The 26,063-nt window shown below is 46.9% G+C and overlaps 1 protein-coding gene and 1 long non-coding RNA gene across 2 annotated transcripts in view; both read right to left on the bottom strand.

The window, feature by feature from the left end:
* Nucleotides 1-534: 534 nt before the first annotated feature.
* LOC115383905 (scavenger receptor cysteine-rich type 1 protein M130-like) overlaps nucleotides 535-26,063 on the bottom strand; it is a gene marked incomplete at its 5' end in the record, with an annotated part of 310,771 nt that continues 285,242 nt past the window's right edge. Inside the window, 5 exons of the mRNA XM_030086108.1 lie at nucleotides 535-597; nucleotides 3,189-3,433; nucleotides 3,518-3,832; nucleotides 4,399-4,409; nucleotides 4,540-4,651. Of these exons, the coding sequence (XP_029941968.1) occupies nucleotides 535-597; nucleotides 3,189-3,433; nucleotides 3,518-3,832; nucleotides 4,399-4,409; nucleotides 4,540-4,651 (746 nt within the window). The remainder of the gene's footprint in view (nucleotides 598-3,188; nucleotides 3,434-3,517; nucleotides 3,833-4,398; nucleotides 4,410-4,539; nucleotides 4,652-26,063) is intronic.
* Nucleotides 23,958-24,547, bottom strand: LOC115383748 (uncharacterized). The gene is made up of 3 exons (XR_003930741.1): nucleotides 24,514-24,547; nucleotides 24,108-24,190; nucleotides 23,958-24,024 (listed from the first exon to the last, which is right to left on the bottom strand). It is a non-coding gene; the product is annotated as an uncharacterized LOC115383748 (long non-coding RNA).

Consider the following 26,063-nt stretch of genomic DNA (forward strand, 5'->3'; position numbering starts at 1 on the left):
AGCCCTCGTTTCTAGTGTGCCCCCGGAAAATCTCAGTTTCAAGGGCCAGATAGCCCTCGCACTCCATCCTCCCCCTCGGTCTGAAGGGGGAGGAAGTAGAATCGGGACCCCACTACCACTTCACGTGAATGCACAAAACAAAGGGTTAGGGCCAAGGGTGAGGGCTAAGGGGAGAATTGGAATTCAGCCCTATGTCTACATGTAGGCAGCAATGCACCAATAAACAAAGTAATTCCTCCCACAGCTGTGGACCAGTAAAAACTCTGACCTTTCCACTGGTTGTTGTGTGATTTTAGCCCGCCCCTTTCCTTGTTTGATTGACAGGTAAGTGACAGGCTAGCACACGTTTGACTCTTTGTGGTTCCATAGCAGCGGCACACCAGACAAATTTACCAGTATTTTTTTTTCAGCGTGAGAAATGCAATGTGTGGCGTGAGTGCGTGACAAAAGACCGACATGCGTGACTGTCACACTCAATGCGTGAGACTTGTGAGCCCTGCAGTGTTTGCCATTAGCAAGGCTGCTGTTTTGGTTTTACGCCAACTTCCGCCTGGTTACCATGGATACCCCACACTTCCCTTGTTTGGAGTGGCTGCTCTGCGCGGTCAGGAAAAGCATGTGTTAAAAGGGGCTGTGTTAGTTGAAAATTCAAACATTGTATCTTTTTTACTGGTGCGGCTGCCTTTGGTTCGACCCAAATACATGTGAAAACAACCTTAGTGAACATATCATCAAGATAACAGCTGAAATGGCCCTTTTGTCTAATTACTAGTGGAATGTCCTTGATTTAATGGGATTATGAGGTAGACCATTTCAATGGAGACAGAGGCCTCCAGTGGTCATATAGCGCAACTGCAATAGAAAAAGATACATCGATGACGTCATGTGTAATCGGTTACGCGTTGGTTAGAAGTCCCGGTTACAGCTGTAGAAAAAAATTTAAACATTGACAGCCCTAGAAAGAAGTAACTGAAGCAGTTACTTATTACCTTGCTAAAGACATGGGTCCCATTAAAACTGTGCTAAAAAGCTATTTGGTGTGTTTAGTTTTTTGTGTTACAAAAGTATACTTTATTGTTGTTCATTACCTTGTACTAGGGCTGTCACGATTAGCAATTTTTGGAGACGAGTAATTGTCAGGACAAAAAAAATCGCGATTGACGAATATATTTGGGGGGGGGGGGGGGGGGGGTGCGGTCGCAGGGGGGGGGGGGGGTGCGCGCTTCTGTTGTTGTTGTGTGTGCATGTGTTGGAATCTAGTCGCGGGCCTGCCTGGATGGTTCGTCGGGCCAGATTCGGCCCACGGGCCGCCAGTTGGTGATCACTGTAGTATTATATTATTAGCATTAGCATGTTAGCACTGTTTCACGGCAAAATTAACACATCGCTTACTCCACGTCACTGGGCTCCCTTAGTTGGGCTGAAAACTGAGATGCATCCACAGCGGTGCCCTGGTACGCGCCTTCGGAACCAGGACCTCCTCACTCTCCATGTTATTAGCCGAGCCTCGCTAACCATCCAGCCGAGATGAGGGGGAAACGGCAGGGTGAGCGAGGCTGCGACACTGCTGCTGCTGCTGGCGCTCCACCATGACGTCAGATTCTGAGTTTTATCAATCAATCAATCAATCAAATTGTATTTATATAGCACTTTACAACAACCCAGGTTGATCAAAATGCTGAACATGAGTAAAAAACATGAGTAAAAAACAAATATGTATAAAATATGCAACTTTGTGGATAAAATAAATAATTCACAGTAATCACAAATATGAAAAATATTTGCGAATATGTAAAAAAATCGCGATTGACGATTATTGTAATAATTGTGACAGCCCTACCTTATACGTTAAGTTTTAAATGAAATAAAAGCTTTGCTCTCTGAACAAAAATTTTTTCTCAAGTATTATTCACTCATGATACAGACATTACACTTAAACCGTTATTGTTCTAATTTGTTGCCCTTTCAGTGGTAACCAGCTAAGTTTGCATTTTTATTGAGCCTTTTTAATAAGCTATTTGGTGTGTTTAGTTTTTTGTTACAAAAGTGCACTGTATTGTTGTTCATTACTTTTTATGTTTGTGTCCATTGCACGTTTTGATTAGAAAAAAAAACTATACTATTTAAATTAAAACCAGTTTCTTTGGATTAAATTGACTTTTTTCCTTTTAGGGTTTTACATGTTTAAATACAGTTTATCCGTTTTATATGTTTAACAAAAGAAACATACAATCAGGGGGCGCAGGAAACCAAAGCAGCCCAGCAGTGAATGTATGAAGAGCAGCTGCTTCCAGCTGATCCAGCTCCTGGACAGTTCACCTGTATGGAGCACAGCTCCTCCTTCAGGGACTGCTTCCTGGACGTTTGTCCACACTAACCACAGCAACAACCGCTGCTGGGAGCAACTGAGGCTGAGCACAGAGCTCAGCAGGAAATCACATTACTCAGAGTAATGTTTGTGGAGAGTGAGAGTTGTCAGAACACTGAGTGGATGACACACTGTGTTTGTCCTTGTCTTTATTTATGTTTACTGGTCTAAAAGTAATTTAAACTACTCTGGTACATAACTTTGTCTTCACTATTTCAGTAGTTAGAGGAAGTTACCGACTACATTTTTTGACAGGTAACTTATGACTGTATCGGATTATATTTTTAACGTAACCCTCCAAACCCTGCTGAACACAGAACAGAACGTCAACCAGGGGAAACAGTAGAACCTCAGATGAATCAGGAAAACCTCAGGGGAAAATATAAGCTCAGGAGAAATGATAGAAACTCACAGAAAACAGGAGAATCACAAAAGAAATAGTGGAAGCTCAGAGAAATTAAAAGAACCTCATATGAAAAAAATTTAACCTCTGAAAAAAAACTCTGACGAGTCAGTCAAACCTGTGACGAAATAATTAAAGCTCAGAAAAAACAACAGAACTTCAGAGGAAACTCTGTTCAGCTCCAGCAGTTGTGATATTTTTCTCCTCAGATTTTTGTGGATTTGAGATTTTTTCTGACAACATGATTTTGTTGGAGACCAATCAGCTGATCTCTGGATTGAGGAACAGACTGAAGCAGCAGAGAAGCAGCAGAAAATTAATCTGCTGTTAAACCAGGAAGGAAAGATTCATTTTTTATAGTCAGCAAAACATACCTGAGCAGGTGAGTTTCAGGGTGCGATACCAGCCCGATGATACCACACAGTTCAACAGATCAGATCCAGATTCAACACAGTCTGAGTCGATTCTCCACATAGATTGAAGTGACACGTAAGTTGGTTGTACAGAAACAGCAGAGCCACAGTTCAGATGTTCACAGATGAGAGCTGCTCTATTCAGGGTGAAGAAGCCATCGTTCTCCACAGGTCTCTGTTCACCAAGAACTTTCAGCTCCAGACTTCCTGCACAGCGACTGGCTCCTCCCACCAACCTGATCTCATCCCCTGAACCCAGAGCAGAGAGAGAAGAGAGAAAGGATGGAGTGAGAGTGAAGAGAAGAGCAGTGGAAGCTGCAGCTCCTCCTCTACCTGAGCAGGTGAGTCCAGCAGCTTTACCAGGTGAGCAGCTGCTTCTAGCTGAGCCTGAGCTTCTACAGTCCAGCAGAGCAGACTCATGGCCTCCACACTGGAACTCTGGGCTCCACCTGGGAGTCTGCACGTCTCCATAGAGCGCCCCCTGCAGGACTGAAGGAGCCCCGCAGCCCAGCTCCCGACACACCACCTGTGCATCCTGCAGGTCCAGGTCTGCTTCACACACTGAGGACCAGGTCTGGTCAGACGGGTTAATCTTCACCTGCAGTCTGCCTGAACAGCGACTGGATCCATTCAGCAGCCGCACCCCGTCTGAACACAGGACAGGAGGTCACTGCAGCTACAGCCTCAGAGAACACTGTTCCTACAGCCAGAAACCCTGTAGCTACACTCTCAAACACAGAAAACAAGACAGGATCTGAACAACAAAACATGTTTTCACAACTGCTTTTTCCTGACAGTGAAACTGAAGAAAACTGAGATGGAAACATTATTTTCTGTGTGTGTACATGTGTGTAAGTGTGCGCGTGCACACACACACACACACACACACACACACACACACACACACACACACACACACACACACACACACACACACACACACACACACACACACACACACACACACACACACACACACACACACACACACACACACACACACACACACAGAAACATGAAAGCCTGTGTCTGAGCTGCTGGTTTATGTGAACAGATGGAAAATAAAAACCTTGAATCTTTACTGACTGATCCATCCTGATGTCATGTTAGAAGCTTTCTGTCTGAACTCACCATGTGGAGAACATGCAGTTAAAGAAACCTCAGTGGTCTTACCTGAGCACGTGAGATTAATGAAAGAGGAAGAATCAGAGAACTCGAAGCAGTTCTTCAAATCTGACAGAGACCAGGAACATTCATATTTCACCCTCCACACAGATCTGCTTGATGACTCAGACGTTGTATTGATGGTAACAGCAGAGCCACAGTCCAGACGTTCACAGATTGCAGTTAATAACTTGAGGTTCCAGTCCTCGCCCTCCACTGGTCTCCATTCTCCGAGGAGTTTCAGCTCCAGTCCACCTGAACAGCCAGAGCTTCCTCCCACCAACCTGAACTCACCATCAGCCTCTGAGCAAAGAGCACAAAGTCAGCAAGAACAAAGATTCTCTTTCTGTCTTCATCTCTGAGGACTGTCTTTACCAGCTGGACGGTTTCTGTCTTCCAGATGGACTCCTGAGGGGAAACAGAGACAGAGTTCAGGGTGTTGTTGTCATCCATCTCCTGAGCACGAGCAGAAGCCCTGTCGACCCGGCCGTGCTGTGCATGTGCAGCAGCAGAGTTTCCCCAGTCCACCAGGAGACGCTGTCTCCTTTCCTGTCCTCTACCAGGAGACAGAGCCCAGTGTTTTCAACAACTTCCACCCTGGAAGCCATTTCCAAAAACTGCTGTTTTCAGAGACTCTGAGCATCTTTGTCATGGAAACAGAAACCCCAAAACACAACTAAACTAGTGTTTTATTCATGAATGCAAAACTTTTCTAAAACAGAAACTCCAGAACGATTTGTTTCCTCTTGAAACGTTGTTGTGTAAACGGGACCAGAGAAACTAAATCTGGAATACGTCTGAAAACCATGACGTGGTTCAGCTCTCAGGCAGGTTTTGGAGTCGCAGCAGGTTAGTTTAGTGCTGGTTTGGGGTTTTTCTCAGGACTGGGATGGTATCGACATGACGATCAGCTGTCTGTCTCTGCTAACTGGTAAATTCCCAGAAGAGATGAAAACAGCTGGAGTCATTCCACTGGACAGAACTGGAGACACCAGATCAATGAAACAGGCCCGTTTCTTCACTCCCACAGTTTTCCAGAATCACAGAAAAAGTTTTCACTGGATGAATCTACTGACAAACACAAGCTGCTGTGTGAAAGTCACCATGGATCCAGATCACAGTGATCCACATCACTGCATGAACAGAGTCCATGGAGAGAACCAGCAGCTCCACACACACAAAGAATGAAGCAGTTCCAGAGTTCACTGATCTGAGAAAAGCATTGGACTCAATAAATCATGAGATATTCATCAATAAACTGGAGTTCTGCTGTCAGGGGCGTGGCTTCACGCTGGAGGAAAAGTCATTGAAAACTGATTTTCTGTCTTCATGCTTTGACATAATGTCCACCAGGGGTCAGTATCGGGACCAAAACTCTTTAATTGAGACATGACAGTTGTTCTTTGGTTCATTCCTCACATAACTTTTTACTTTAGCACAACAATTAATGCATTTCTCAAAACAATAAATACAAAGAATAATGAGTCTCCCTAATGGTGCGTTCACACCCGACGCGTCACGGGCGTCGTTGACGCTTGGGACGCCTCGAAGCTGACGCTTGTGACACTTCAAGCACGACGCTTGACACCAGGTGGTCACAAAGCTCGCGATGCTCGCGACGCTCTTGACACGCGTCAGTTTATCGGTGCGCAGGAGGCTGATTTCTGTTTCCAGCTATGGTGGATCGCATCAGGAGAGCGGCTTGGCTTTATTTTTTTTAAATAAAGCTAGACCGCATCGTCGTCCTCTCTGCTCTGACTGCAGCAAGGAGCGCTGGATGAAACTGACTGCTATGAGAGCTTTGGGACGGGGGAGGGGTTCATGCAGCACCCGCTGCTCATTGACGACAGCAGCGAGACGTCCTGTCACGTCTCCAGAGCACCGGAGAAGGTCACTAGATTTGTCGCTAGTTGCTTTTGACAAAAAAATCGTCGCCAAGAGGCTTTGGAAAGTCGCCAGATTTAGCGAGAAAGTCGTCAAGTTAGCAACACTGGCCGGCTCACATCGGTTCTTGGATCACTCGTAGTGACATAGCAGCGGAGGGATTATCTCTGATTGGTTGACGCTCAGCGGCAGCGCGTCGAAAGTTCAATTTTCCCCAACTCTCAAAAAGCTCCTGACGTGCCACCCCGCCGCCTGCTGCTCCACGACGCTCGGCCACCATAGACTTTGCATAGAAAAGCGCCGCTCACGACGCTTGCGACGCGTCCGGTGTGAATGCACCATAAGTGTCTGATCAGCATCAACTGTCCCCAACATTTATCAACCACTTGGTGGAGCTGGAGGTGGAGCTTCCACAAATGCTGTCTGGATTCAAATGAAAAAGTTTCCATCCTGGTGTCCAGTCTAACATCAGCTCTCATATTGGTGGATTTACACATCTGAGGATTAACTTTACATGTCTTTTTTCACTTTTACACCTGCTGTTTGGCTTCCATCACTTTCTGGAGGCTTTACATCTATTTGTTATCATTTGCATCAGTTTGTTGGACTTTTATGTTTGTTGGAGTTTTAACTCTGGACATTTGTTCAGGTTTAAAAACTTTCGTAACCATGTTGAGCAAGAAGTGATTTCCTGAGAAACGGACTTGTTTAATTACATCTGATAGGAGGCTGCTGTCATATGTCAGGAGGTGGCCGTGTTTCCATGACAGAATTAGAGACCTCCTCTCAGATTAAAGCAGTCTGATTTATCTCTGTGTATCTTCTGAGAGGTGATTGATCCTGTGGAGTGATCAGAGTGATTGATCCTGTGGAGTGATCAGAGTGATTGATCCTGTGGAGTGATCAGAGTGATTGATCCTGTGGTGAAAACCGAGTCAAAAACCTGCGAAAACGTGTCACTTGTTCAAAATGGATAGTTCATTCCTCAAAAGCAAGGTTTCCTGTCAGGGTCATTAAAATGAAGTCCTTTCACCACGACTTGTTGAAACTAATAAGATCAGATTCGGAAATTCTTCACACACTCCTCATCTGTGAAAGCTCAAGTTCAACTTAGAATAATTCTTCAATTTAGGAGACATTTTGAGGACAAACAGATTACGAATGTCTGAAATGAGCTTGACAGATGTTGAAAGCCACTCGGTGGTCTCAGAGGTCCAGTACGCTCCGGCACAGAGTTCCAGGAATTTTTTTTTTTTTTTTTTTTTTTTTACAACAAGAAAACAAGGTACCTGAGTCCACAGGTAGAACGTGAAGAGTAAATAAATATCAGCGTGATCATGCAAATGTGGTAGTGATAGTGATCTTACATACATGACCTATGTTTAGGCAAGAGAGGCCCTCAGGGCCCAGATAACCGGCAGCCATCCCAGAGCCCAGATCCGAGCCCCTCCCCCAGGCAGACGAGGTCCAGAAGAGGGAAGAGGAATGCCCCGGTGTGATTCAAACAAACTCTCAGTAAATTCTGTTGTTTGGAAGTCATGAGGGGAATATAGAGACTCTAAAGTCCTGACAGAAGGTGTGGAACAGGGCTGCACGATTAACCGACACCTCATCAAAATTGAGGTTTTAACTCCTGCAGTAACCGAACCGCACAGGGCTGAGGTTTTTCCGCGGCATTTCAGTGACAGACCTATCCGCCAATCAAAACGTTGAAGTCTCGCATTCCGGTCCAGCGACCAATCAGAAATGACAACAGGAAGCAAGTATGTCTGCACTGCACTGCTGCAGCTAACTAGCATCAGGTTGCTAACATCAAACCCTGCAGTGTGCTCTGCGGTGTCATGAGGAGCAAAAAGTTTTCAGTGCGACTCGATCACGGTGTGAAAATGACTGAGATGACAGCAGAGGAGGGAGCGGAGCAGCTGGTATTAGAAAAGAATCGTAGTTCAGTTGTTTGGACTTTGGGTTTGAAAAAAAAACCGACGTGGAGCCAGATGTAGATTGTGTCGCCGTGCAGCAGGCAGATCAGAGGAAACACGTGTAATTTGTACCAACACCTGAAGACTCACCGCTACACATTACAGAAACATCGACAAGTCGTAGGTTATTCTCTCTCTCCCCCGATCGCCCCACAGCTCAGCCTTCATCCAGCATGTGATGCTCTCATCTCTCTCCATGAAAACATGAAGCGCAGCCCAAGAATGTGAGGGAAGACGACCCAGAGCAGGATAACTAAACTGATCCTGACCTAAAAATATTACAGCAATAAGGATTCATTTTTTTACCCTTTATCTGTAGAGGCTGGCGAGTTTTTTTTTTTCTTCTTTGCGAGTTGAAGTTGGTTTCACAGTGATGCCTATTTGCGGTTCTGGTTTTTAATTTCCATTTATTTCACGTTGAAAACTGTTGTATAAGTAATTTTCTGTGAACCATGCAATCAAGACCAGTATTGAATTGCAATTTCGACAGCATTGGGTTTTTTTATTTTGTTATTTCATTAAAACAACGTGATGCAGACACGCATGGTCTCACTGCCGCTGCCTGAAGCTTTGTCAGGTTAGTTTACATCAGGTTATTTTATGTGTCAACTTGAGCAAGACCATGTAAAAGTAACAAGAATTTTTTTTCGACCATAATTTTAGCAGTTTTCTGCATTTGAAAGAATAAAATGTGAAAATCGCAAATCGAATCGCAATCGCATTATTGGTCAGAAAAATCGCAATTAGGTTTTTGTCAAAATCGTGCAGCCCTCGTGTAGAAGCAGACAGAGCTCCAGAAATCAACAAGAAGATCGGCTGGAAACCTCCCATCAAACATGCTGAATCCTAAACATCCACCAGTCTTCAGTCCTCAGCAGAGCAGAATCCTTCCTGAACAGCAAAGCTCTCCAGATGAGATCTGGTTCCCTGATACTGTCGTACTGGAACCACTGCCTGGAGGTTTGGAGCAGCAGCTCCACATCCTCACTGCAGAACAGAGCCGTCAGGAGGATCCATGAAGCAGCTTTCAGGACCACACTAATGTCTTCCTTCTAGCTGGTGGAGCACTGAAACTCCCCGATGGAGGAGAATTCCCAGCAGAGAGAGAAGCAGCAGTGAGCAGCAGAGTCCTACCTGAGCTCCACAGCAGCAGCAGCAGCTTCAGCTCCATGTCCAGCCAGACCACGTCTCTCTGAGTCTCTCTGAGTCTCTCCGAGTCTCTCTGAGTCTCTCTGAGTCTCACCACCTCTGTCTCTGGATATGTCTCCGGGTTGCGCAACTTTTGTCACCATGTTGAGCAAGAAGAGATTTCCTGAGAAACTGACTTGTATGATCAGATCTGATAGGAGGCTGCTGTCACGTCAGGATGTGGTTGTGTTTCCATGACAGAATCAGAGATCTCCTCTCAGATTAAAGCAGTCTGACTTATCTCAATATATCATCTGCAGGCTGAAAACTGACATTCAAACACCTCAATAATATGTTTGCTTCTTCACTCTTTATGTCCTCAAACAGGATTTCAATCAGTAAATTCCAGTCAGGCTGGATCAATCAGTAGAACCTTTCTGCAGCTGGAAGATCCAGAAGCTCCCAGCTTCATGCAGAAACACTGCAGGATGGATTTAGTCCTGATCTCTGATGATCAGCGTCAGCAAAGGCCGACTGATGGATGAGAGAGAACCACAGGGTGTCTGATGGTGCTGTGTTCCGAAAATACATTCACTGTACATGACAGTGAAATATATTCAGTGTTTTCAGTAGCTCAAAAAAGGTGCTGGAACTCTCTTTTGCATAAGTCAGTCATTAAATAAAATCTATTATGAAGCGCAGGTATGACTCGTCCTGAAACAAACTTGCCTCTTGATTCAATGATGATCCTTCAAATCACTGCTACAAACTCATTTTCCCCCACTGGGCTGCAACAACAACGTTTGTTTAACTTGACTGAACAGGTAAAGGAGCAGGAAGAGCTATTTGAAGGGTTAAAATTCGGCTGACCAGATCCTGAGTCCCCAGATCTGAGACCAAGACTATGATTGTGTGGGACAATGTGGGACACCAAAGCATTCTTGATGTATCGAGTCCAAAATAAAAAAAAAAACCCTCCATGCTCCCCCCCCCGCCCCTCATCTTACAGCATTCCAGAGCCTTGCTGTGGCTGGGAGTGTTGCTAGTGGCAGCTGGTGGTGAAAGTATTTGGTGAGGCGCCTCATCGTCCTTCAGATTCAGCCAATCCTGTGAGAGTTAACTGAAATACAGAACGTTCATTCCCCACATAGTGATGGAGACTCTGGCAGGAGCCTCAAGCTGCAGCAGCAAACCTCTGGTTGGTTCAGTTTGATTTATATTCATCAGCAGTCGCTGGAATCACTGCTGGAAACTGCCACACACTGTTTGGCAGATTATTGATAGAAAATGAAGCAAATGCATTGTTGGTTTATTATTTAGAGTTTTTTTCTGTTTCCTGGTGCCGGGGGAGGAGGCCCCCTTTGCCCCCGGCCCCCTCTCTTCTACAGCCTCCACTGCATGCTGCACCGTGTGCTGAACGCTGGCTCTTTCAGCTGCTGTTCCCTCCTCTGGGTTTGAATCTTCTTTGGGTTCCAGCAGGAACATGTCCAGAGAACAGGAAGCCTCCTTATGAAACACGGTTCTTGTGAGTCTCACATTCTGTGTGTGAAACGGAAAACCGACTTCGGCAAACTTCACTGAAACTGTCAGCCTGACCCTCCACTGAGTCCATCCAGGGAGAGAGTTCCAGGCTCTGTTGGAGCTGCATTTCCTTCTGTTCCCTCCATTCTCTCTGTTCTGCATTAGTTTGCTGCTGGTTCTCCTCTGAGGTTCCGTCCGTCCCCCGTCCTGGTTGATGGACGAGACCACACAGTGCGGCCCGAACCGCCGCCTGATCCCAGGACTCTCTGTATGATCAGATTATAAAACATGCATCTGACGCTTTATGAGCCTCAATCTTAATGTGGGACGTCATCTGGACTTGAGGGACGTGAAAAGTAACGGAAGAGCGAGACTGTCCCGCACAAAGCCCAGCATCTGGTCCCCTGAATTAAACACTCTGGTGAGCGCACCGGGACGCTCTTGGTGTTTGGAGAAGTGCCAGGATGGTCAGTTGATGTTTTCAGAAGCCTCAGAACTCTGTACCGGCCCGCTTAAACCACTGGATATATTGACTATATATGTCAGTGAAATATATTGACTATATATGTCAGTGAATTGTTGGGGGTCGGGGTCTGAATGGAGGAAACGGGTCCAGCCAATCAGGGAGAGAATACCAGGCTGCTGATGAGGGAGAGGACAGACCGGCTCCTCCAGAGTTCTGGAAACAAAGAACAAAGAACTGAACATGTTCTTTAAGGAGCATCTCTCCTCCTGAGAGCAGCTGAGAGCATCCATCCATCCATCCATCCATCTTTCTTTACAGAGAACTTCTCATGTTCAGAAAAACCAACGAAAAGTGCTAAACAGTAAAATCATTTATAAAAACAAAACCACACCTTTAGTCTCTCTCTCTCACACACACTCACACACACTCACACACACACACACACAGTTTGTTTCATACAAAAGGGAGCCATGGCTCCCCCTAGAACTGCCACCTTAACGTGGTGGGGGAGTTTGAGAGCCCGCATGATCCCAGGAGCTATGTTGCCGGGGGGCTTTATGCCCCCTAGTAGGGTCTCCCATGGCAAACAGGTCCTGGGTGACGGGCCAGACTGAGAGCAGTTCAAAACCCCCTATGAGAAGAAAAAGAACAAAGGTCGTTACGTCGCCTGGTATGGCGCAGCCAGGGCCCCACCCTGGAGCCAGGCCTGGGGTTGGGGCTCGTAAGCGAGCGCCTGGTGGCCAGCCCTTTGCCCACGGGGCCCAGCCGGGCTCAGCCTGAAGGGGCGACGTGGGCCTGACCTCCGGTGGGCTCACCACCCACCGAGGGAACCGTAGGGGCCGGGTGCAATGTGGATTGGGTGGCAGCCGACGGCAGGGTGCCCGGCAACCCGATCCCCGGACACAGAGACTGGCTCTAGGGACATGGAATGTCACCTCGTTGGCGGGGAAGGAGCCCGAGCTTGTGAGGGAGGTTGAGAGGTACCGGCGAGATATAGTCGGGCTCACCTCCACACATAGCCTGGGCTCTGGAACCCAACCTCTCGAGAAGGGCTGGACTCTCCACTTCTCTGGCGTTGCCCGCAGTGAGAGGCGGCGGGCTGGTGTGGGTTTGCTTGTAGCCCCACAGCTCAGCCGCCATGTGTTGGAGTTCACCCCAGTGAACGAGAGGGTTGCATCCCTGCGCCTTCGGGTCGGGGATAGGTGCCTCACTGTTGTCTCGGCTCACGGGCCGAACAGCAGTGCAGAGTACCCGGCCTTCTTGGAGTCCCTGGGAGGGGTGCTGGACAGTGCTCCGACTGGGGACTCCATTGTTCTACTGGGGGACTTCAACGCTCACGTGGGCAGCGACAGTGAGACCTGGAAGGGGGTGATTGGATCGCACGGCCTCCCCGATCTGAACCCGAGTGGTGTTCTGTTATTGGACTTCTGTGCTAGTCACAGTTTGTCCATAACGAACACCATGTTCGAGCACAGGGGTGTCCATAAGTGCACTTGGCACCAGGACACCCTAGGTCGGAGGTCGATGATCGACTTTGCTGTCGTGTCATCTGACCTCCGGCCGCGTGTTTTGGACACTCGGGTGAAGAGAGGGGCAGAGCTGTCGACTGATCACCACCTGGTGGTGAGTTGGATTCTCTGGCGGAGGAGGAAACCGGACAGACTTGGCAGACCCAAACGTGTTGTGAGGGTCTGCTGGGAACGTCTGGCGGAACCCTCTGTCAGCATGGCTTTCAACTCCCACCTCCGGGAGAGCTTCTCTCATGTCCCGAGGGAGGCTGGGGACATTGAGTCCGAGTGGACCATGTTCTCCACCTCCATTGTCGAAGCAGCTGCTCGGAGCTGTGGTCGTAAGGTCTACGGTGCCTGTCGTGGCGGCAACCCCCGAACCCGGTGGTGGACACCGGAAGTAAGGGCTGCCGTCAAGCTGAAGAAGGAGTCCTATCGAGCCTTGCTGGCTCATGGGACTCCCGAAGCAGCTGACGGGTACCGGCAGGCCAAGCGAACTGCAGCCCGAGCAGTTGTGGAGGCAAAAACTCGGGTCTGGGAGGAGTTCGGGGAGGCCATGGAGGAGGACTATCGGTCGGCCTCGAAGAAATTCTGGCAAACCGTCCGGCGCCTCAGGAGGGGAAAGCAGGTCTCCGCCAACACTGTTTACAGTGGAGGTGGGGAGCTGCTGACCTCAACTGGGGATATTGTTGGACGGTGGAAGGAATACTTCGAGGACCTCCTCAATCCCATCGCCACGTCTTCCGTGGAGGAAGCAGAGGCTGAGGTCTCAGAGGTGGACTCGTCCATCACCCAAGCTGAAGTCACTGAGGTGGTTGGCAAGCTCCTCGGTGGCAAGGCACCGGGGGTGGACGAGATTCGGCCTGAGTACCTTAAGTCTCTGGATGTGCAGGGACTGTCTTGGTTGACACGTCTCTGCAACATCGCGTGGCTGTCGGGGACGGTGCCTCTGGATTGGCAGATCGGGGTGGTGGTCCCCCTGTTTAAAAAGGGGGACCGGAGGGTGTGCTCCAACTATAGGGGGATTACACTCCTCAGCCTCCCCGGGAAAGTCTATTCCAGGGTACTGGAGAGGAGGATCCGACCGATAGTCGAACCTCGGATCCAGGAGGAACAATGCGGTTTTCGTCCTGGCCGTGGAACAGTGGACCAGCTCTATACCCTCCATAGGGGGCTCGAGGGTTCATGGGAGTTTGCCCAACCAGTCCACATGTGTTTTGTGGATTTGGAGAAGGCATTCGACCGTGTCCCTCGTGGTGTCTTGTGGGGGGTGCTCCGGGAATACGGAGTCCGGGGCCCCTTGTTAAGGGCCGTCCGGTCTTTGTATGACCGGAGTAGGAGTCTGGTCCGCATTGTCGGCAGTAAGTCGGACCTGTTCCCGGTGCATGTTGGACTCGGGCAGGGCTGCCCTTTGTCACCGGTTCTGTTCATAATCTTCATGGACAGAATTTCTAGGTGCAGCCAGGGGCCGGAGGGGGTCCGGTTCGGGAACCACAGGATTTCATCTCTGCTTTTTGCAGATGATGTTGTCCTGTTGGCTTCATCGAACCCGGACCTACAGCATGCACTGGGGCGGTTCGCAGCCGAGTGTGAAGCGGCAGGGATGAGGATTAGCACCTCCAAATCCGAGGCCATGGTCCTCGACCGGAGGAAGGTGGCTTGCCCCCTCCAGGTTGGTGGAGAGACCCTAGCCCAAGTGGAGGAGTTCAAGTATCTTGGGGTCTTGTTCACGAGTGGGGGACGGATGGAGCGTGAGATTGACAGGCGGATCGGTGCAGCGGCTGCAGTGATGCGGTCGTTGTATCGGTCCGTCGTGGTGAAGAAGGAGCTGAGCCGAAAGGCGAAGCTCTCGATTTACCGGTCAATCTACGTTCCCACCCTCACCTATGGTCATGAGCTTTGGGTCATGACCGAAAGGACAAGATCCCGGATACAAGCGGCCAAAATGAGCTTCCTCCGTAGGGTGGCTGGGCGCTCCCTTAGAGATAGGGTGAGGAGCTCAGTCACCAGGGAGGAGCTCGGAGTAGAGCCGCTACTCCTCCACATCGAGAGGAACCAGCTGAGGTGGCTCGGACATCTGTTTAGGATGCCTCCTGGACGCCTCCCTAGGGAGGTGTTCCGGGCATATCCCACTGGGAGGAGACCCCGGGGAAGACCCAGGACACGCTGGAGAGACTATGTCTCTCGGCTGGCCTGGGAACACCTTGGGATCCTCCCAGAGGAGCTGGAGGAAGTGTCTGGGGACAGGAAGTCTGGGCATCCCTGCTGAGACTGCTGCCCCCGCGACCCGGCCCCGGATAAGCGGTAGAAAATGGATGGATGGATGGATGGGAGCCATGGCACTGAGCATCATGGGAAACTCCACCACTGGGGCCGCCCACACCGGGAGACGTCAAAGGTCAGGACTGCTGGGGCTCCGACACCCGACCCCTAATCCCACCAGACTACGGGAACCCCACACCAAGGTGTGGAGCCCCCCAGGCCAGCCGGGACCGGAGGACCAGCGTACAGCAACTCCATAGTGGACCAGATCCAACTCCCAGAGTGAAGGACCCCCCCTCAGGAAACACTGGAGTTAAACAACTAAAAATTTAAAAGGGTGAGAGACACAAAGTTGATGTAAAATAAGACAAGATTAAAGAGTAAAAGTATGAAATAAAACATTAAAATTACATAAATAATGATGAAAATAAGAGGAATGTGAAGGGTCAGCTAAAAGCCTGATAAAAAAGGTGTGTGTTCAACCTCCCTTTAAAAATATCAATAGTCTCTCTGATCACACCTCACTCCACAGGATCAATCACTCTGATCACTCCTCACTCCACAGGATCAATCACTCTGATCACTCCTCACTCCCCAGGACCATCAGGCATCATGTCTTTTTCACACATCCATCTGTCGGGCCTTTGCTGACGTTGATCATCAGAGATCAGGAGTGAATCCATCCTGTAGTGTCGGGAGAGACCGATAACGAGTTTTTCCCATCACACTTTGCCGATGGCCGATTATGAACTGCCGATTTTCTTGAGCCAATATCTGGGCCCAATCCTGCTTTTGTTCCCTCAATTTACATCAAAAATGACAATAATGACAAATATTACAGGTCTCAAGCTTAAAATTAAGATTTATTGAACAGTAAAAATATAAAACAGCTTTGTTGAACTTTAGCAACATACTTTTAACCCTGCATGAGTGCTTCAGGGTCTTCTGGCAACACAGAGCTGCCCTGGGATGCCTGTCTGTAAATCTGTAAAGTCTGTAAATCAAACAAAACCACGAATCCATGCGTGTATCGGCCCATACCAATACACGTAAAAAAAAAAAAAGAAACTCAAATATCGGCCGGCCGATGTATCAGTCTGCCAGTGTTCCTGCATGAAGCTGGGAGCTTTTGGATCTTCCAGCTGTGTAAAGGTTCTACTGATTGATCCAGCCTGACTGGAATTTACTGATTGAAATCCTGTTTGAGAACATGAAGAATGAAGAAATACAAACATGATGAGGTGTTGTAAACATCAGTTTTCAGCCTGCAGATGATACAGAGACAAATCAGACTGCTTTAATCTGAGAGGAGATCTCTGATTCTGTCATGGAAACACAACCACCTCCTGACGTGACAGCAGCCTCCTATCTGATCTGATCATACAAGTCTGTTTCTCAGGAAATCACTTCTTGCTCAAAATGGTGAAAAAAAGTTTCTCAACCTGGACAAATATCCAGAGTTAAAACTCCAACAAACATATAAAAGTTCAACAAAATCCAAGATTGGAGAAAAAATGAATATATAAATCTGACAGTAAATAAAGTGTCAATAAATAAATAAAATGTCCGTTGAAAATAAAACACAGACACTTATAACCAGGTGAAAATTATAAATGTCAAAATTAATCAAAATTAATGAGGGAAGAAATATATTTTAAAAGAAAATCACCAAATAAATAAATGGACTGAGGTGAAAATGACAAAATAAATATGTTTTCAGTCACATTTTATAGGCTTTGTCATGAAAAAAAATTCATTTTGTATCACTTATCAGCACATAAATGTATATATTGACCCATTTTTATATTTCTGGATTGATTATTGTGGCAGTTTCGGTCCTCCATAGTTTGATAAACCTCCAACATAAATCAGACTGTTTTAAACTGAAACTCCGCTAAGTTTGGATTTATTCTTTAAAATTTAATTTACAGAGAAATGTAAAAACTATCTGAAGAAAATTTCTCATCATTATTAGGAAAAATTGAACAAGACCATGAAAAATGGAGAATAACTCATTTAACATTGGGAGGTAAAATTCATGGTATTTCTGTGCTGCTCTTGGCTTCAGGCCAGTTTCAGCGTTGATTTCGGGCCAGTTAAAGGCCGGACTTTAAACTAGTTCCAGTTGGATTCACAGTCCGATCAGTGTCGAGATCCTCAGAATTCATCTCTTTGAGGTGAAAATCAGAGAGAAAGTGGTTCAGTGACTGGAGTTAAAAAGCACAGAAATATTTAGTGACAGCCAGTTATTTTTATCAGGAATTATTGCCAAGTACAACAAGTAAACACTGTCAAACACTTTTTCACAAGCGTTTCATGCTTGGTTTTCATTTGGATTCAAACTGATAACTGTGTAGAGATCGACCTCACCTCAGGCCTCTGAATGGATTCAAGTCATCATCAATGAGTCGTGGAGCAGAAAAATCACTTTAATGGATCAGTTACTTTCCATGATCACTGCTCTGCCGGCTGTGGAATCTTTCTTTTGGGTTCAAAATCGCTTAACTGAGAACAATAAACATAATAACATTGAAGGAAAAGTAATTCAGATATTTTCATAGTGCATAAAAACAAGAGAAATCCCCAAATCTGTCTCAGCATGATCACCACCTCCATAAATAAAACTAAAATGGTTATTTCTGTATTATTAAGCCTGGGAGCAGGAACACATTCAATCGTGAAGCAAGTGGAAACATTTCAAAAAGGAAATAAATGGAGGACATTTGTGGGAAAAAAACCCAAACTTGTCAAAATATCTGCTGACAGCATGAAATATGAAGATTTAAAAAAAAAACAACATTTTGTCTTCACAGTGAAATAATTCTGCCACAATATGGAAACAGAGTCGACTGTCTTTAGTCTGAGAGGATTAAAACAAGAAAAACACTTTAAGAAGGTCAAATCAGGAGTATTGCTGTTGTAATATAATCAATAGTTCCTGATTCTCTTTATCATTAATCAATAAACTGATTCCCTCCTTCTCAGAGTGAACTGGTGTTTCAGGGGCGTTTGTTTTCCTCTCTGCTCCCGCAGGAGCGGGCGGGGTGGAGACTTCATGACACACACACACCTGCAGACATTCACACGTCTCCTTTAGAAATGGACTCAGTGTGACGCTGCCGGTGTGTAAAGGTGTTCAGAAAGGTTGGTGGACATTGGGAGGGCGGGGTCGGTTGGGTGGAGTCACCCCCATTTTCCACCGGAGGCGTAGCGGAGTGCCAGGTCTTGCTCCTAAACTCAATGCACACCAGCAGCGCAGTGCAGCGCCGTCCGGATGGGGAGGGCTCTCGTGCTCTCGATGTCACATGAACAACATGATATAAACAGAAAAAAAAACACACCTCATTTCACTTCTGCAAGGTGGCTCTGCTCGTCCAGCCACATGAGAGTGAAACTGCTTGCAGCAGGTCCTGCAGCGTTCGGTTTCTGAGTCCACTCTGATAACTGAAATATGCATCTGTAAGACAAATTATGTCGTGATCAGTAAAACAAAATTTAATAAAAATATATGGTGACTCAGGTTTCTTGGCTTTCTAGCAGGAAGACCGCATGATTTAGTGAGCACTACCACGAACACAAGACAACTTCGACATGTTATTAATATGCCCCGGACAGAATCATTTCTATCCAAGTGCTGTTTGCAAACGGCAGTGAAAGCCTTCTGACGTAAAGATAATCTCATAGACAAATATAAATAATACACACAGTGTGCTTCCAGAGGCTAATACAATTACCGTGACTAGCGCTAGCCACCGTTAGCCTAACTACCATTATGCTACAAATCACGGTAAAGTGGAAACTCTCTTCTTTTAACTATAAGTTCACGGGGCAGTGTACAGTGTGCAACGTCACGTTCTACTGAATAAAGGCAACTTTTGTTTTTGTGTAACGAAAAGGTGTCGCTTGATATTTACTCACCTTTCCGTCTCCACACAATGAGAAATACGTGCTTCCGGTGTTTTCTTTTCCATTTTTTAATGCTTCGTATCAACTTCCGGTCCTGAGAGTGGAGGTCTGCAGCCAGGTTGTCGTGGCTTTTAGGGGGCCCCGCCAGGTGCAAAGTGTGTGCAAAAAAGCTTTTTTTTCGGTGTGCATGGATGGGGTGGGGGCCCGATGAATGTCTTGCTTGGAGCCCCCAAGGACCCTTGCCCCACCACTGTACCTGACCCATGTTCATATTATTACATTTATGATTGTTTGAAGCAGTTATGGAGCCCAGGAAGACTCCTCGTCACCCTGGTGGCAACTAGTGGGGATCCAGTCTCTAATGAATCAATCAATAAAAAGCCAGGGCTTTCTCGGGCAGGGTAAACAGCATGTAGTGGTCTCTGGAAACCTGTGCTGGACGACGAGCCAAAACGCTGCTCCAGATCTCTGCAGGCGTTCATGAAGAGGAAGCTCTACACCGCTGTGGAGCGGCCGTCCCCGTCAGGAAGCGTCTGGAGGCTGTTACTGCTGATGAAGGAGGCTCGGCTGAAGGCTGATGGGAGCCCAGATCTTTACACCTGTCCAGTTTTGTTTTGATGCAGATTTTCTGTGAATCCAATAAACCTCATTCCACCACTGAGACCTTCCTGCGTCCTTCTGACTGACCAACATGAAGCTGCTGATCCAAACTCCTCAGGACTGATCCATGAAATCAGAGAAATTCTCCGGGGAGCCCAAACTTTCTCCCAGCGCTGTGGTTCTAATGTCCAGCGTGATGAGACCAGCAGGCGTCCATGACGGTGGTCACCACTGCTCAGCCACACAGTGCTGTCAGGGCGAGGAGCTGCAGTCCACACTGCAGTCTGAACAGGAACTCTCACCGTCCCGTCAGAGACGGAGGAAGACGCCACGCCGCCTCACTGCTTCATCAGGCCTCAGGCTGCAGCTGACCTGAACTCACCTGTGGACTGGCTCTCTGGGAAGCGGCTTCCTCCACCGCCTCGTCTTCATTCAGGCTCTTGTGGGAGGCAGGCCCCACATCCACAACGCCAGCAGACCAGCCAGGAGGAGTCCTGGAGACACAGGGAGTCAGACTGTCGTCACTGTCGTCAGACTGTCCGACAGCGGGAGCAAACCAAGCCTGGAACTCGTCTGGGGCTGAACCACTGGAGGAAAACATCAAATCGCCATTTTTTCTTTTGGCAGACGTCGCAATGTCAATTTAATTTGTGATATCTGTTTAAATCAAGCTTCAGTGCAACATTCACCAGAAACACCAACGCATTTAAAACATGACAGTTCCATTATACCATCAAAACAATAAATGCTGTATACTTATTTTTCCATCTGATATTCATTGTGTTTGTGTATGTATAAAGTATATTAAACCTAATGTGTATTGCTATATTCTGTGCTTCCACCATTCTTTCATTTTGTGATGTTTTTCAGTCCCTTTACATGTCAGTATGTGTGTAAAGTCATATCCTGCTGCTGTCAACACAGTGAACGTCTCCAGGACACAAAACCTTGACTTTTCATTTCTTCCTCCATGGATTCATCACAGAGAGATGAAGATTGTCTAAAGTCCTCGACCAGCAGCAGTTATCATTACAGCTGAACAACTGAACGAGTCTTCATTTCTAAAACCCTCATGTTGTAAGAATTGCCCCCCCACCCTGCAGTACCCCACTACTTGACACTCTTCTGTTGTTTTCAGGGATATTTCAGTCTTTTAACACAAAACAACGGCCAAACGATGTTCCTGGGCCACATGCAGCGATACCAGAGAGGACAAACCACCAGACTCCTAACTTGTCCCAAATGCTCAAATGTGACCGAAGAGCTACTTTTCTTCGGATTGAATCCTCTAAAGGGCTTCTGGTTCTGCTGAGACCGTCTCCACACATGTTTTTAAAGACACCAGTTTCTCTTGATGGACTCTGTTTTCCCACCTGGACGGCATCAGTCTGATTAATTAGCAGCAGGCTGGGGGACTAAACTGATCCTGGGTCAGTCTGGAGCGCTGCCAAAAGACAAAACCAAGCTTGTGCGACAATAAAACTGATCTGAAACCAGTTTAAAATCACAAACGACAGCAGTCTGAAGCCAAACTGGGACGAGTTCAGAATAAAACCTTCAATTAGTCTGAAGTCCAGCTGTGATATTGTGAGTTGGTGCAGACAGCTGGTTTCCCCGTGAACGTGGGTGGAGCTGGAAGGAGCTGCTCCACCTGATAACATCCACAGGTCAAAGGTCACCACTTCATTTAACCAAACATCCGGGGCATGCAGTGACTACACCACTACTCCCTGTCTCATTCACACACTCCATGTTTCATCTTCTGGTGAAACTGGATCAACTCACCTCACACACGTCCTGCTTCCGGTCTGCTCCTCAGGGCGGGGGCGGGGCCACAGCGGCCATGTTTCACCTGTCTGATGTCACACGGAGCAGTCCATTTATCCAGTAGGGGTGGACTGCTGGGTCTATATTTTGGAACTGTTTCAGAGAGAAAAAGATATTGCAAATATATTTGATGTTTTTCTCATTTTGTTACTTTGAAAAATATTTATTATTTATTTCATTTTTATTGAGTTAAGTCCTCAATGGTTGGTGAACATTCATTTCATGATTTCACAGTCACTTGCATAAATACTGTCAGCACTCCGATAAACACAGTAATAGAGATGACACTGGTTTATTATCAGTCAGGATGCCAATGTCCTAATTTTGGGAACCAGGCTGCTCTGGGTATTTGGTTTGCTTCTATTCTGCATGTGTGTGTGTGTGTGTGTGTGTGTGTGTGTGTGTGTGTGTGTGTGTGTGTGTGTGTGTGTGTGTGTGTGTGTGTCTTTCATGCAATGTAGCAACTGTATAAAGTTGACTTCAGCACCATGGACAGCGACATGATTACTCTATGTCATTGTTTGTTTGTGTGTTTGTTTCACGCAATGTGTAAAAAGGACCTCGTCGTTTTTTTTAAAGACTTTTCATGAGCATTTCAGCACAATCGACCTCACTATGAATAATCTATGTATTTGTGTTAGAGAGTGAAAAGAGTCTCTGAACCGTCTCCTGTCTCCACTCCTCTTCCTCTTCCACCTGCTGCTCCGGAGGAAAGAAAAGAAACTATCAGAACATTTTGACCATCAGGATGTTTTTGTCTTCATTGATGAACTTCTAAATTTGTTTTTGCTTTATTTCCGCTTCGATTGACCAAGATGTCAAAGTGGTGGTACAGATTACTTTTGTTATTCATCAGATTGTTTACTATTTTACATATTTTTCTTACATTCGAACAAAAGTTAGATTTGAAAGGTGAAGAATAACTTTGCCACTGAAAACGTTGACTGAAGTGAATAAATCCATCTGGAAATGTGGACTGAAATGTTTCAGTTCATCATTCCTTCAAAAGAGAAGAAAGAAATCTGATCAGGGTCAATAGTTGCAGTGACACATTTCTGCCACAAGATGGAGACAGAGTCCACTGTCTTTCAGTCAGAGAGACTTAAAAACAGGATGAAAACTTTTTTTTACCAAAGTTTCACTCTGCCTGCAGACACACAAAACGCTCACAAGTGGTTCTGGAACAAAGATCTATGCGCAGAATGATAAGGTTGAGGTCAGAATTCTATCAAATTGAAGATTTTTTTTCATTGTTGGTTTTGGACGCTCACATTATTTGACTTTGCACACAGAAACCAGATTATTTCACAAAGCACTGCTTGAAGTTTTGAGCGCTCCCAGCTTGTAGAAACAAATCCAAAAATGTGTGTGTGTGTGTGTGTGTGTGTGTGTGTGTGTGTGTGTGTGTGTGTGTGTGTGTGTGTGTGTGTGTGTGTGTGTGTGTGTGTGCTACTGGCACAGCGTCTGGCAGCTGCGTGATGTGCAGTAGTGCAGGTTCTCCTGGAGGCTTCCCTCTCAGGGGCCAAGGAACATCTCTCAAACCGGATTCCAAGAACTTTCTTTGGTCTCGCTCAGAGAAATAACTTCACTCCAGAAGAGATTTTAAATTTTCACCAGATTTTTATTCACTCAAAGGATTACAGGTTACCATAAAAAATTTCTAAAAAAAAGTAAAATCCCAAAAAATGAAGAAATCAAAGAGAACTGATTTTGTGTTGCTTCTTACATCTCTCACATTTCAGGCATGGTTAATATTAATATGGTCAATTTAGGTGAGCAGCTCTTAGATTTTGCCAATCATAAAAATTTGTTTTTTGTCTAAATTTGGTAACTGGCTGACATCAACCTCAGAGGTCACCTCTCTCCAGATTTCAGGTCAGGGTTCCATCTTTTCTCTGATGATTCAGAAAGGGAAGAAGGGAAAGGGAAAGCGAGAGCGCCACCCACTGGAAAACAGGGTCTACTTATACGCTCCGGTCCCATGGACATGTCCTCTGATGCTGTTCTGTTACCAAGCAAACCAACCACAGCCTCAGTTCTCAACAAAAAAAAAAAAAAAAAAAAGTGAAAGACGAGAGGAGAAAAACAAAACATGCAGGCAGTGAGATCCACACGAGTTCTTCAGGCCCAGATGGAACCACTCAGGATGAAATACAAACTGGTCCGGTTCCATACGGTTCAACACCTGCTGCAAACCACATCCTGCCTCACCTTGGTGCAGAACAAGCTAATAAGTTGGATTACAGTCACAAAAGTATCTCCTCAGTTAAACATAGTCAGCCTGAGCGGAGCAGATGATAATATAAGATGAAAAACATCAATGAAAAAGGAATAAAAAAGGTAAAAAGGAGATTAAAAAGGACATCCACCGCGGTCCAGTATACGGCAAAACAAGGCTCTTTTTTCACCAGGGTCCACAAAAGGAAAGGAACCTTGTTCCACTGTCTGTGGGAACATGATGAGATTCATCACTGCTGTAAGAAGCTCATAAAAACCATCTGGTCTTCACAGCAGGAAGGTTCAGAGGACCGACTTCATCCCTCCACTGCACTCCGCTCAGCGTCCGCCCGGTCTGCCGGTCTGCCCCCTGCTGGCCTGCAGAGACATGACGACACACAGGAGTGAGGAGAGTCTGGCTCCACCCAGAGCTCCAGAGCATCAGCAGAGGAGAACAGTACCTTACAGTACAGCCACAGCGCCCCCTGCACCAGCAGCAGAGACAGCGGCACCACCACCCATCTGACCACCACAGCTGTTGGATCTGAACACACAGAGAACAATCAGCATCTGTCTGAGGACTGCTGGGAGTGAGACCATCAGAGTCCTCCATCTGGGCTCCCTCTTGGTCTGGATCAGGTCTGGGTGGCGCTACAGAGACCAAACCCCTCCAGACATGTCTGTCCCTTCCATCTTCCTCCAGCTCTGCTGGCTGGACTCCAAGTCTCTCCCAGACCAAAGCAGAGAGTCCTGGACCCCCTCGGGGCCTCCTCCCAGTGGGACCTGCCTGCTGGACCTCTAAAGGGGGGAAAACCCACACATGTTCTCTGGAAGGGTGGAGTGAAGGAGGAGTCAGCTTCTTCTTACCGGACACAGACAGAGACAGCAGGCGGCTCTCTGACCAGAAGCTGTGTCCAAAAACATGGAGGTGATAAACACAGCTGTAGTTTCCCCGGTGGGCGGGCTCTGCGGCAGGAAACAGGAAGTGTGCAGAGTGATTGACGGCCGGCTGGGTGGAGTTGTCGGAGGTGTTGGAGGAGGTGAAGGTGAGCTGGAAGGAGCCTCCTGGGTACTGTGGCTGGATGGAGCAGCTGATGGTGAAGGTGGAGCCCCAGACCACCTGGAGCCCCTGCTGCTGGGCCTCAGAGACCCCGAGGATGGAGGAGGAGGAGGACACGGAGAGGACTGGATGGAGCAGCAGGTCTGGAACACACACACACACACACACACACACACACACACACATACACACACAGACACAGGTCATTCACAGAACTTTAACTCTGACTGTGCCGATTGAGGAACACACCACTGATAAACTTACCTGAGCAGGAGAGATTATTGCTGGAGTCATGTTCATAGAAATATGAACAGTTCATGAAATCAGATCCAGACTGAAAGCAGTTGTCCCACATCATCACTGTCAGTGTGGAGTTGACTGAACGTGTCTCATCTGCAGACACGGCAGAGCCGCAGTGAAGATGTGAACAAAAAACAGCTGCTTTCTCCAAAGACCACTCATCAATACATGTTGGTCTCCAAACTCCAGAAATTCTGATCTGCAGAGAACCTGCACAGCGACTGTTTTCTCCCACCAACCTGATTTCAGGAAACCCTGAACAAAGAGAAAAGTGAGAGGATTGAGTGAGAGTGAAGAGAAGAGCAGTGGAAGCTGCAGCTCCTCTTCTACCTGAGCAGGTGAGTCCAGCAGCTTTACCAGGTGAGCAGCTGCTTCTAGCTGAGCCTGAGCTTCTACAGTCCAGCAGAGCAGACTCATGGCCTCCACACTGGAACTCTGGGCTCCACCAAGGAGTCTGCACGTCTCCATGGAGCGCCCCCTGCAGGACTGAAGGAGCCCCGCAGCCCAGCTCCCGACACACCACCTGTGCATCCTGCAGGTCCAGGTCTGCTTCACACACTGAGGACCAGGTCTGGTCAGACGGGTTAGTCTTCACCTGCAGTCTGCCTGAACAGCGACTGGATCCATTCAGCAGCCGCACCCCGTCTGAACAACAGGGTTGGGGAGGAACGCAGGACATGTGGCAGAGTTACATAAATAGGATACAAAATAAGTGTAACTGTAATCCTGGACTGTACATAAAACATTTGTAATCTCACTACAGGTATATCTGATAAAAACATGGATCACTGATGAGGATTACACTTTAAAATCAGATTGAATATTCCAGACATATGAGCTGTAACAGATGCTACAGCACAAACCATGACACTACCATTCATTCATTCATTCATTCATTCATTTGTTTATTTCATTGTTTGAAAAAAAAAATGAAAAGGAGCAGAAAGAAGTAAAACTTATCGTGTCTGCCCCTACCAACACAAAATAATTGACAAAACAATAGTTTACATCAAGAGTTGATTATAAGCATAACCATTTCACAAGAAGATATTTACAA

This window comes from Salarias fasciatus (assembly GCF_902148845.1).
Source record: "Salarias fasciatus chromosome 23 unlocalized genomic scaffold, fSalaFa1.1 super_scaffold_20, whole genome shotgun sequence".
NCBI lineage: Eukaryota > Metazoa > Chordata > Actinopteri > Blenniiformes > Blenniidae > Salarias > Salarias fasciatus.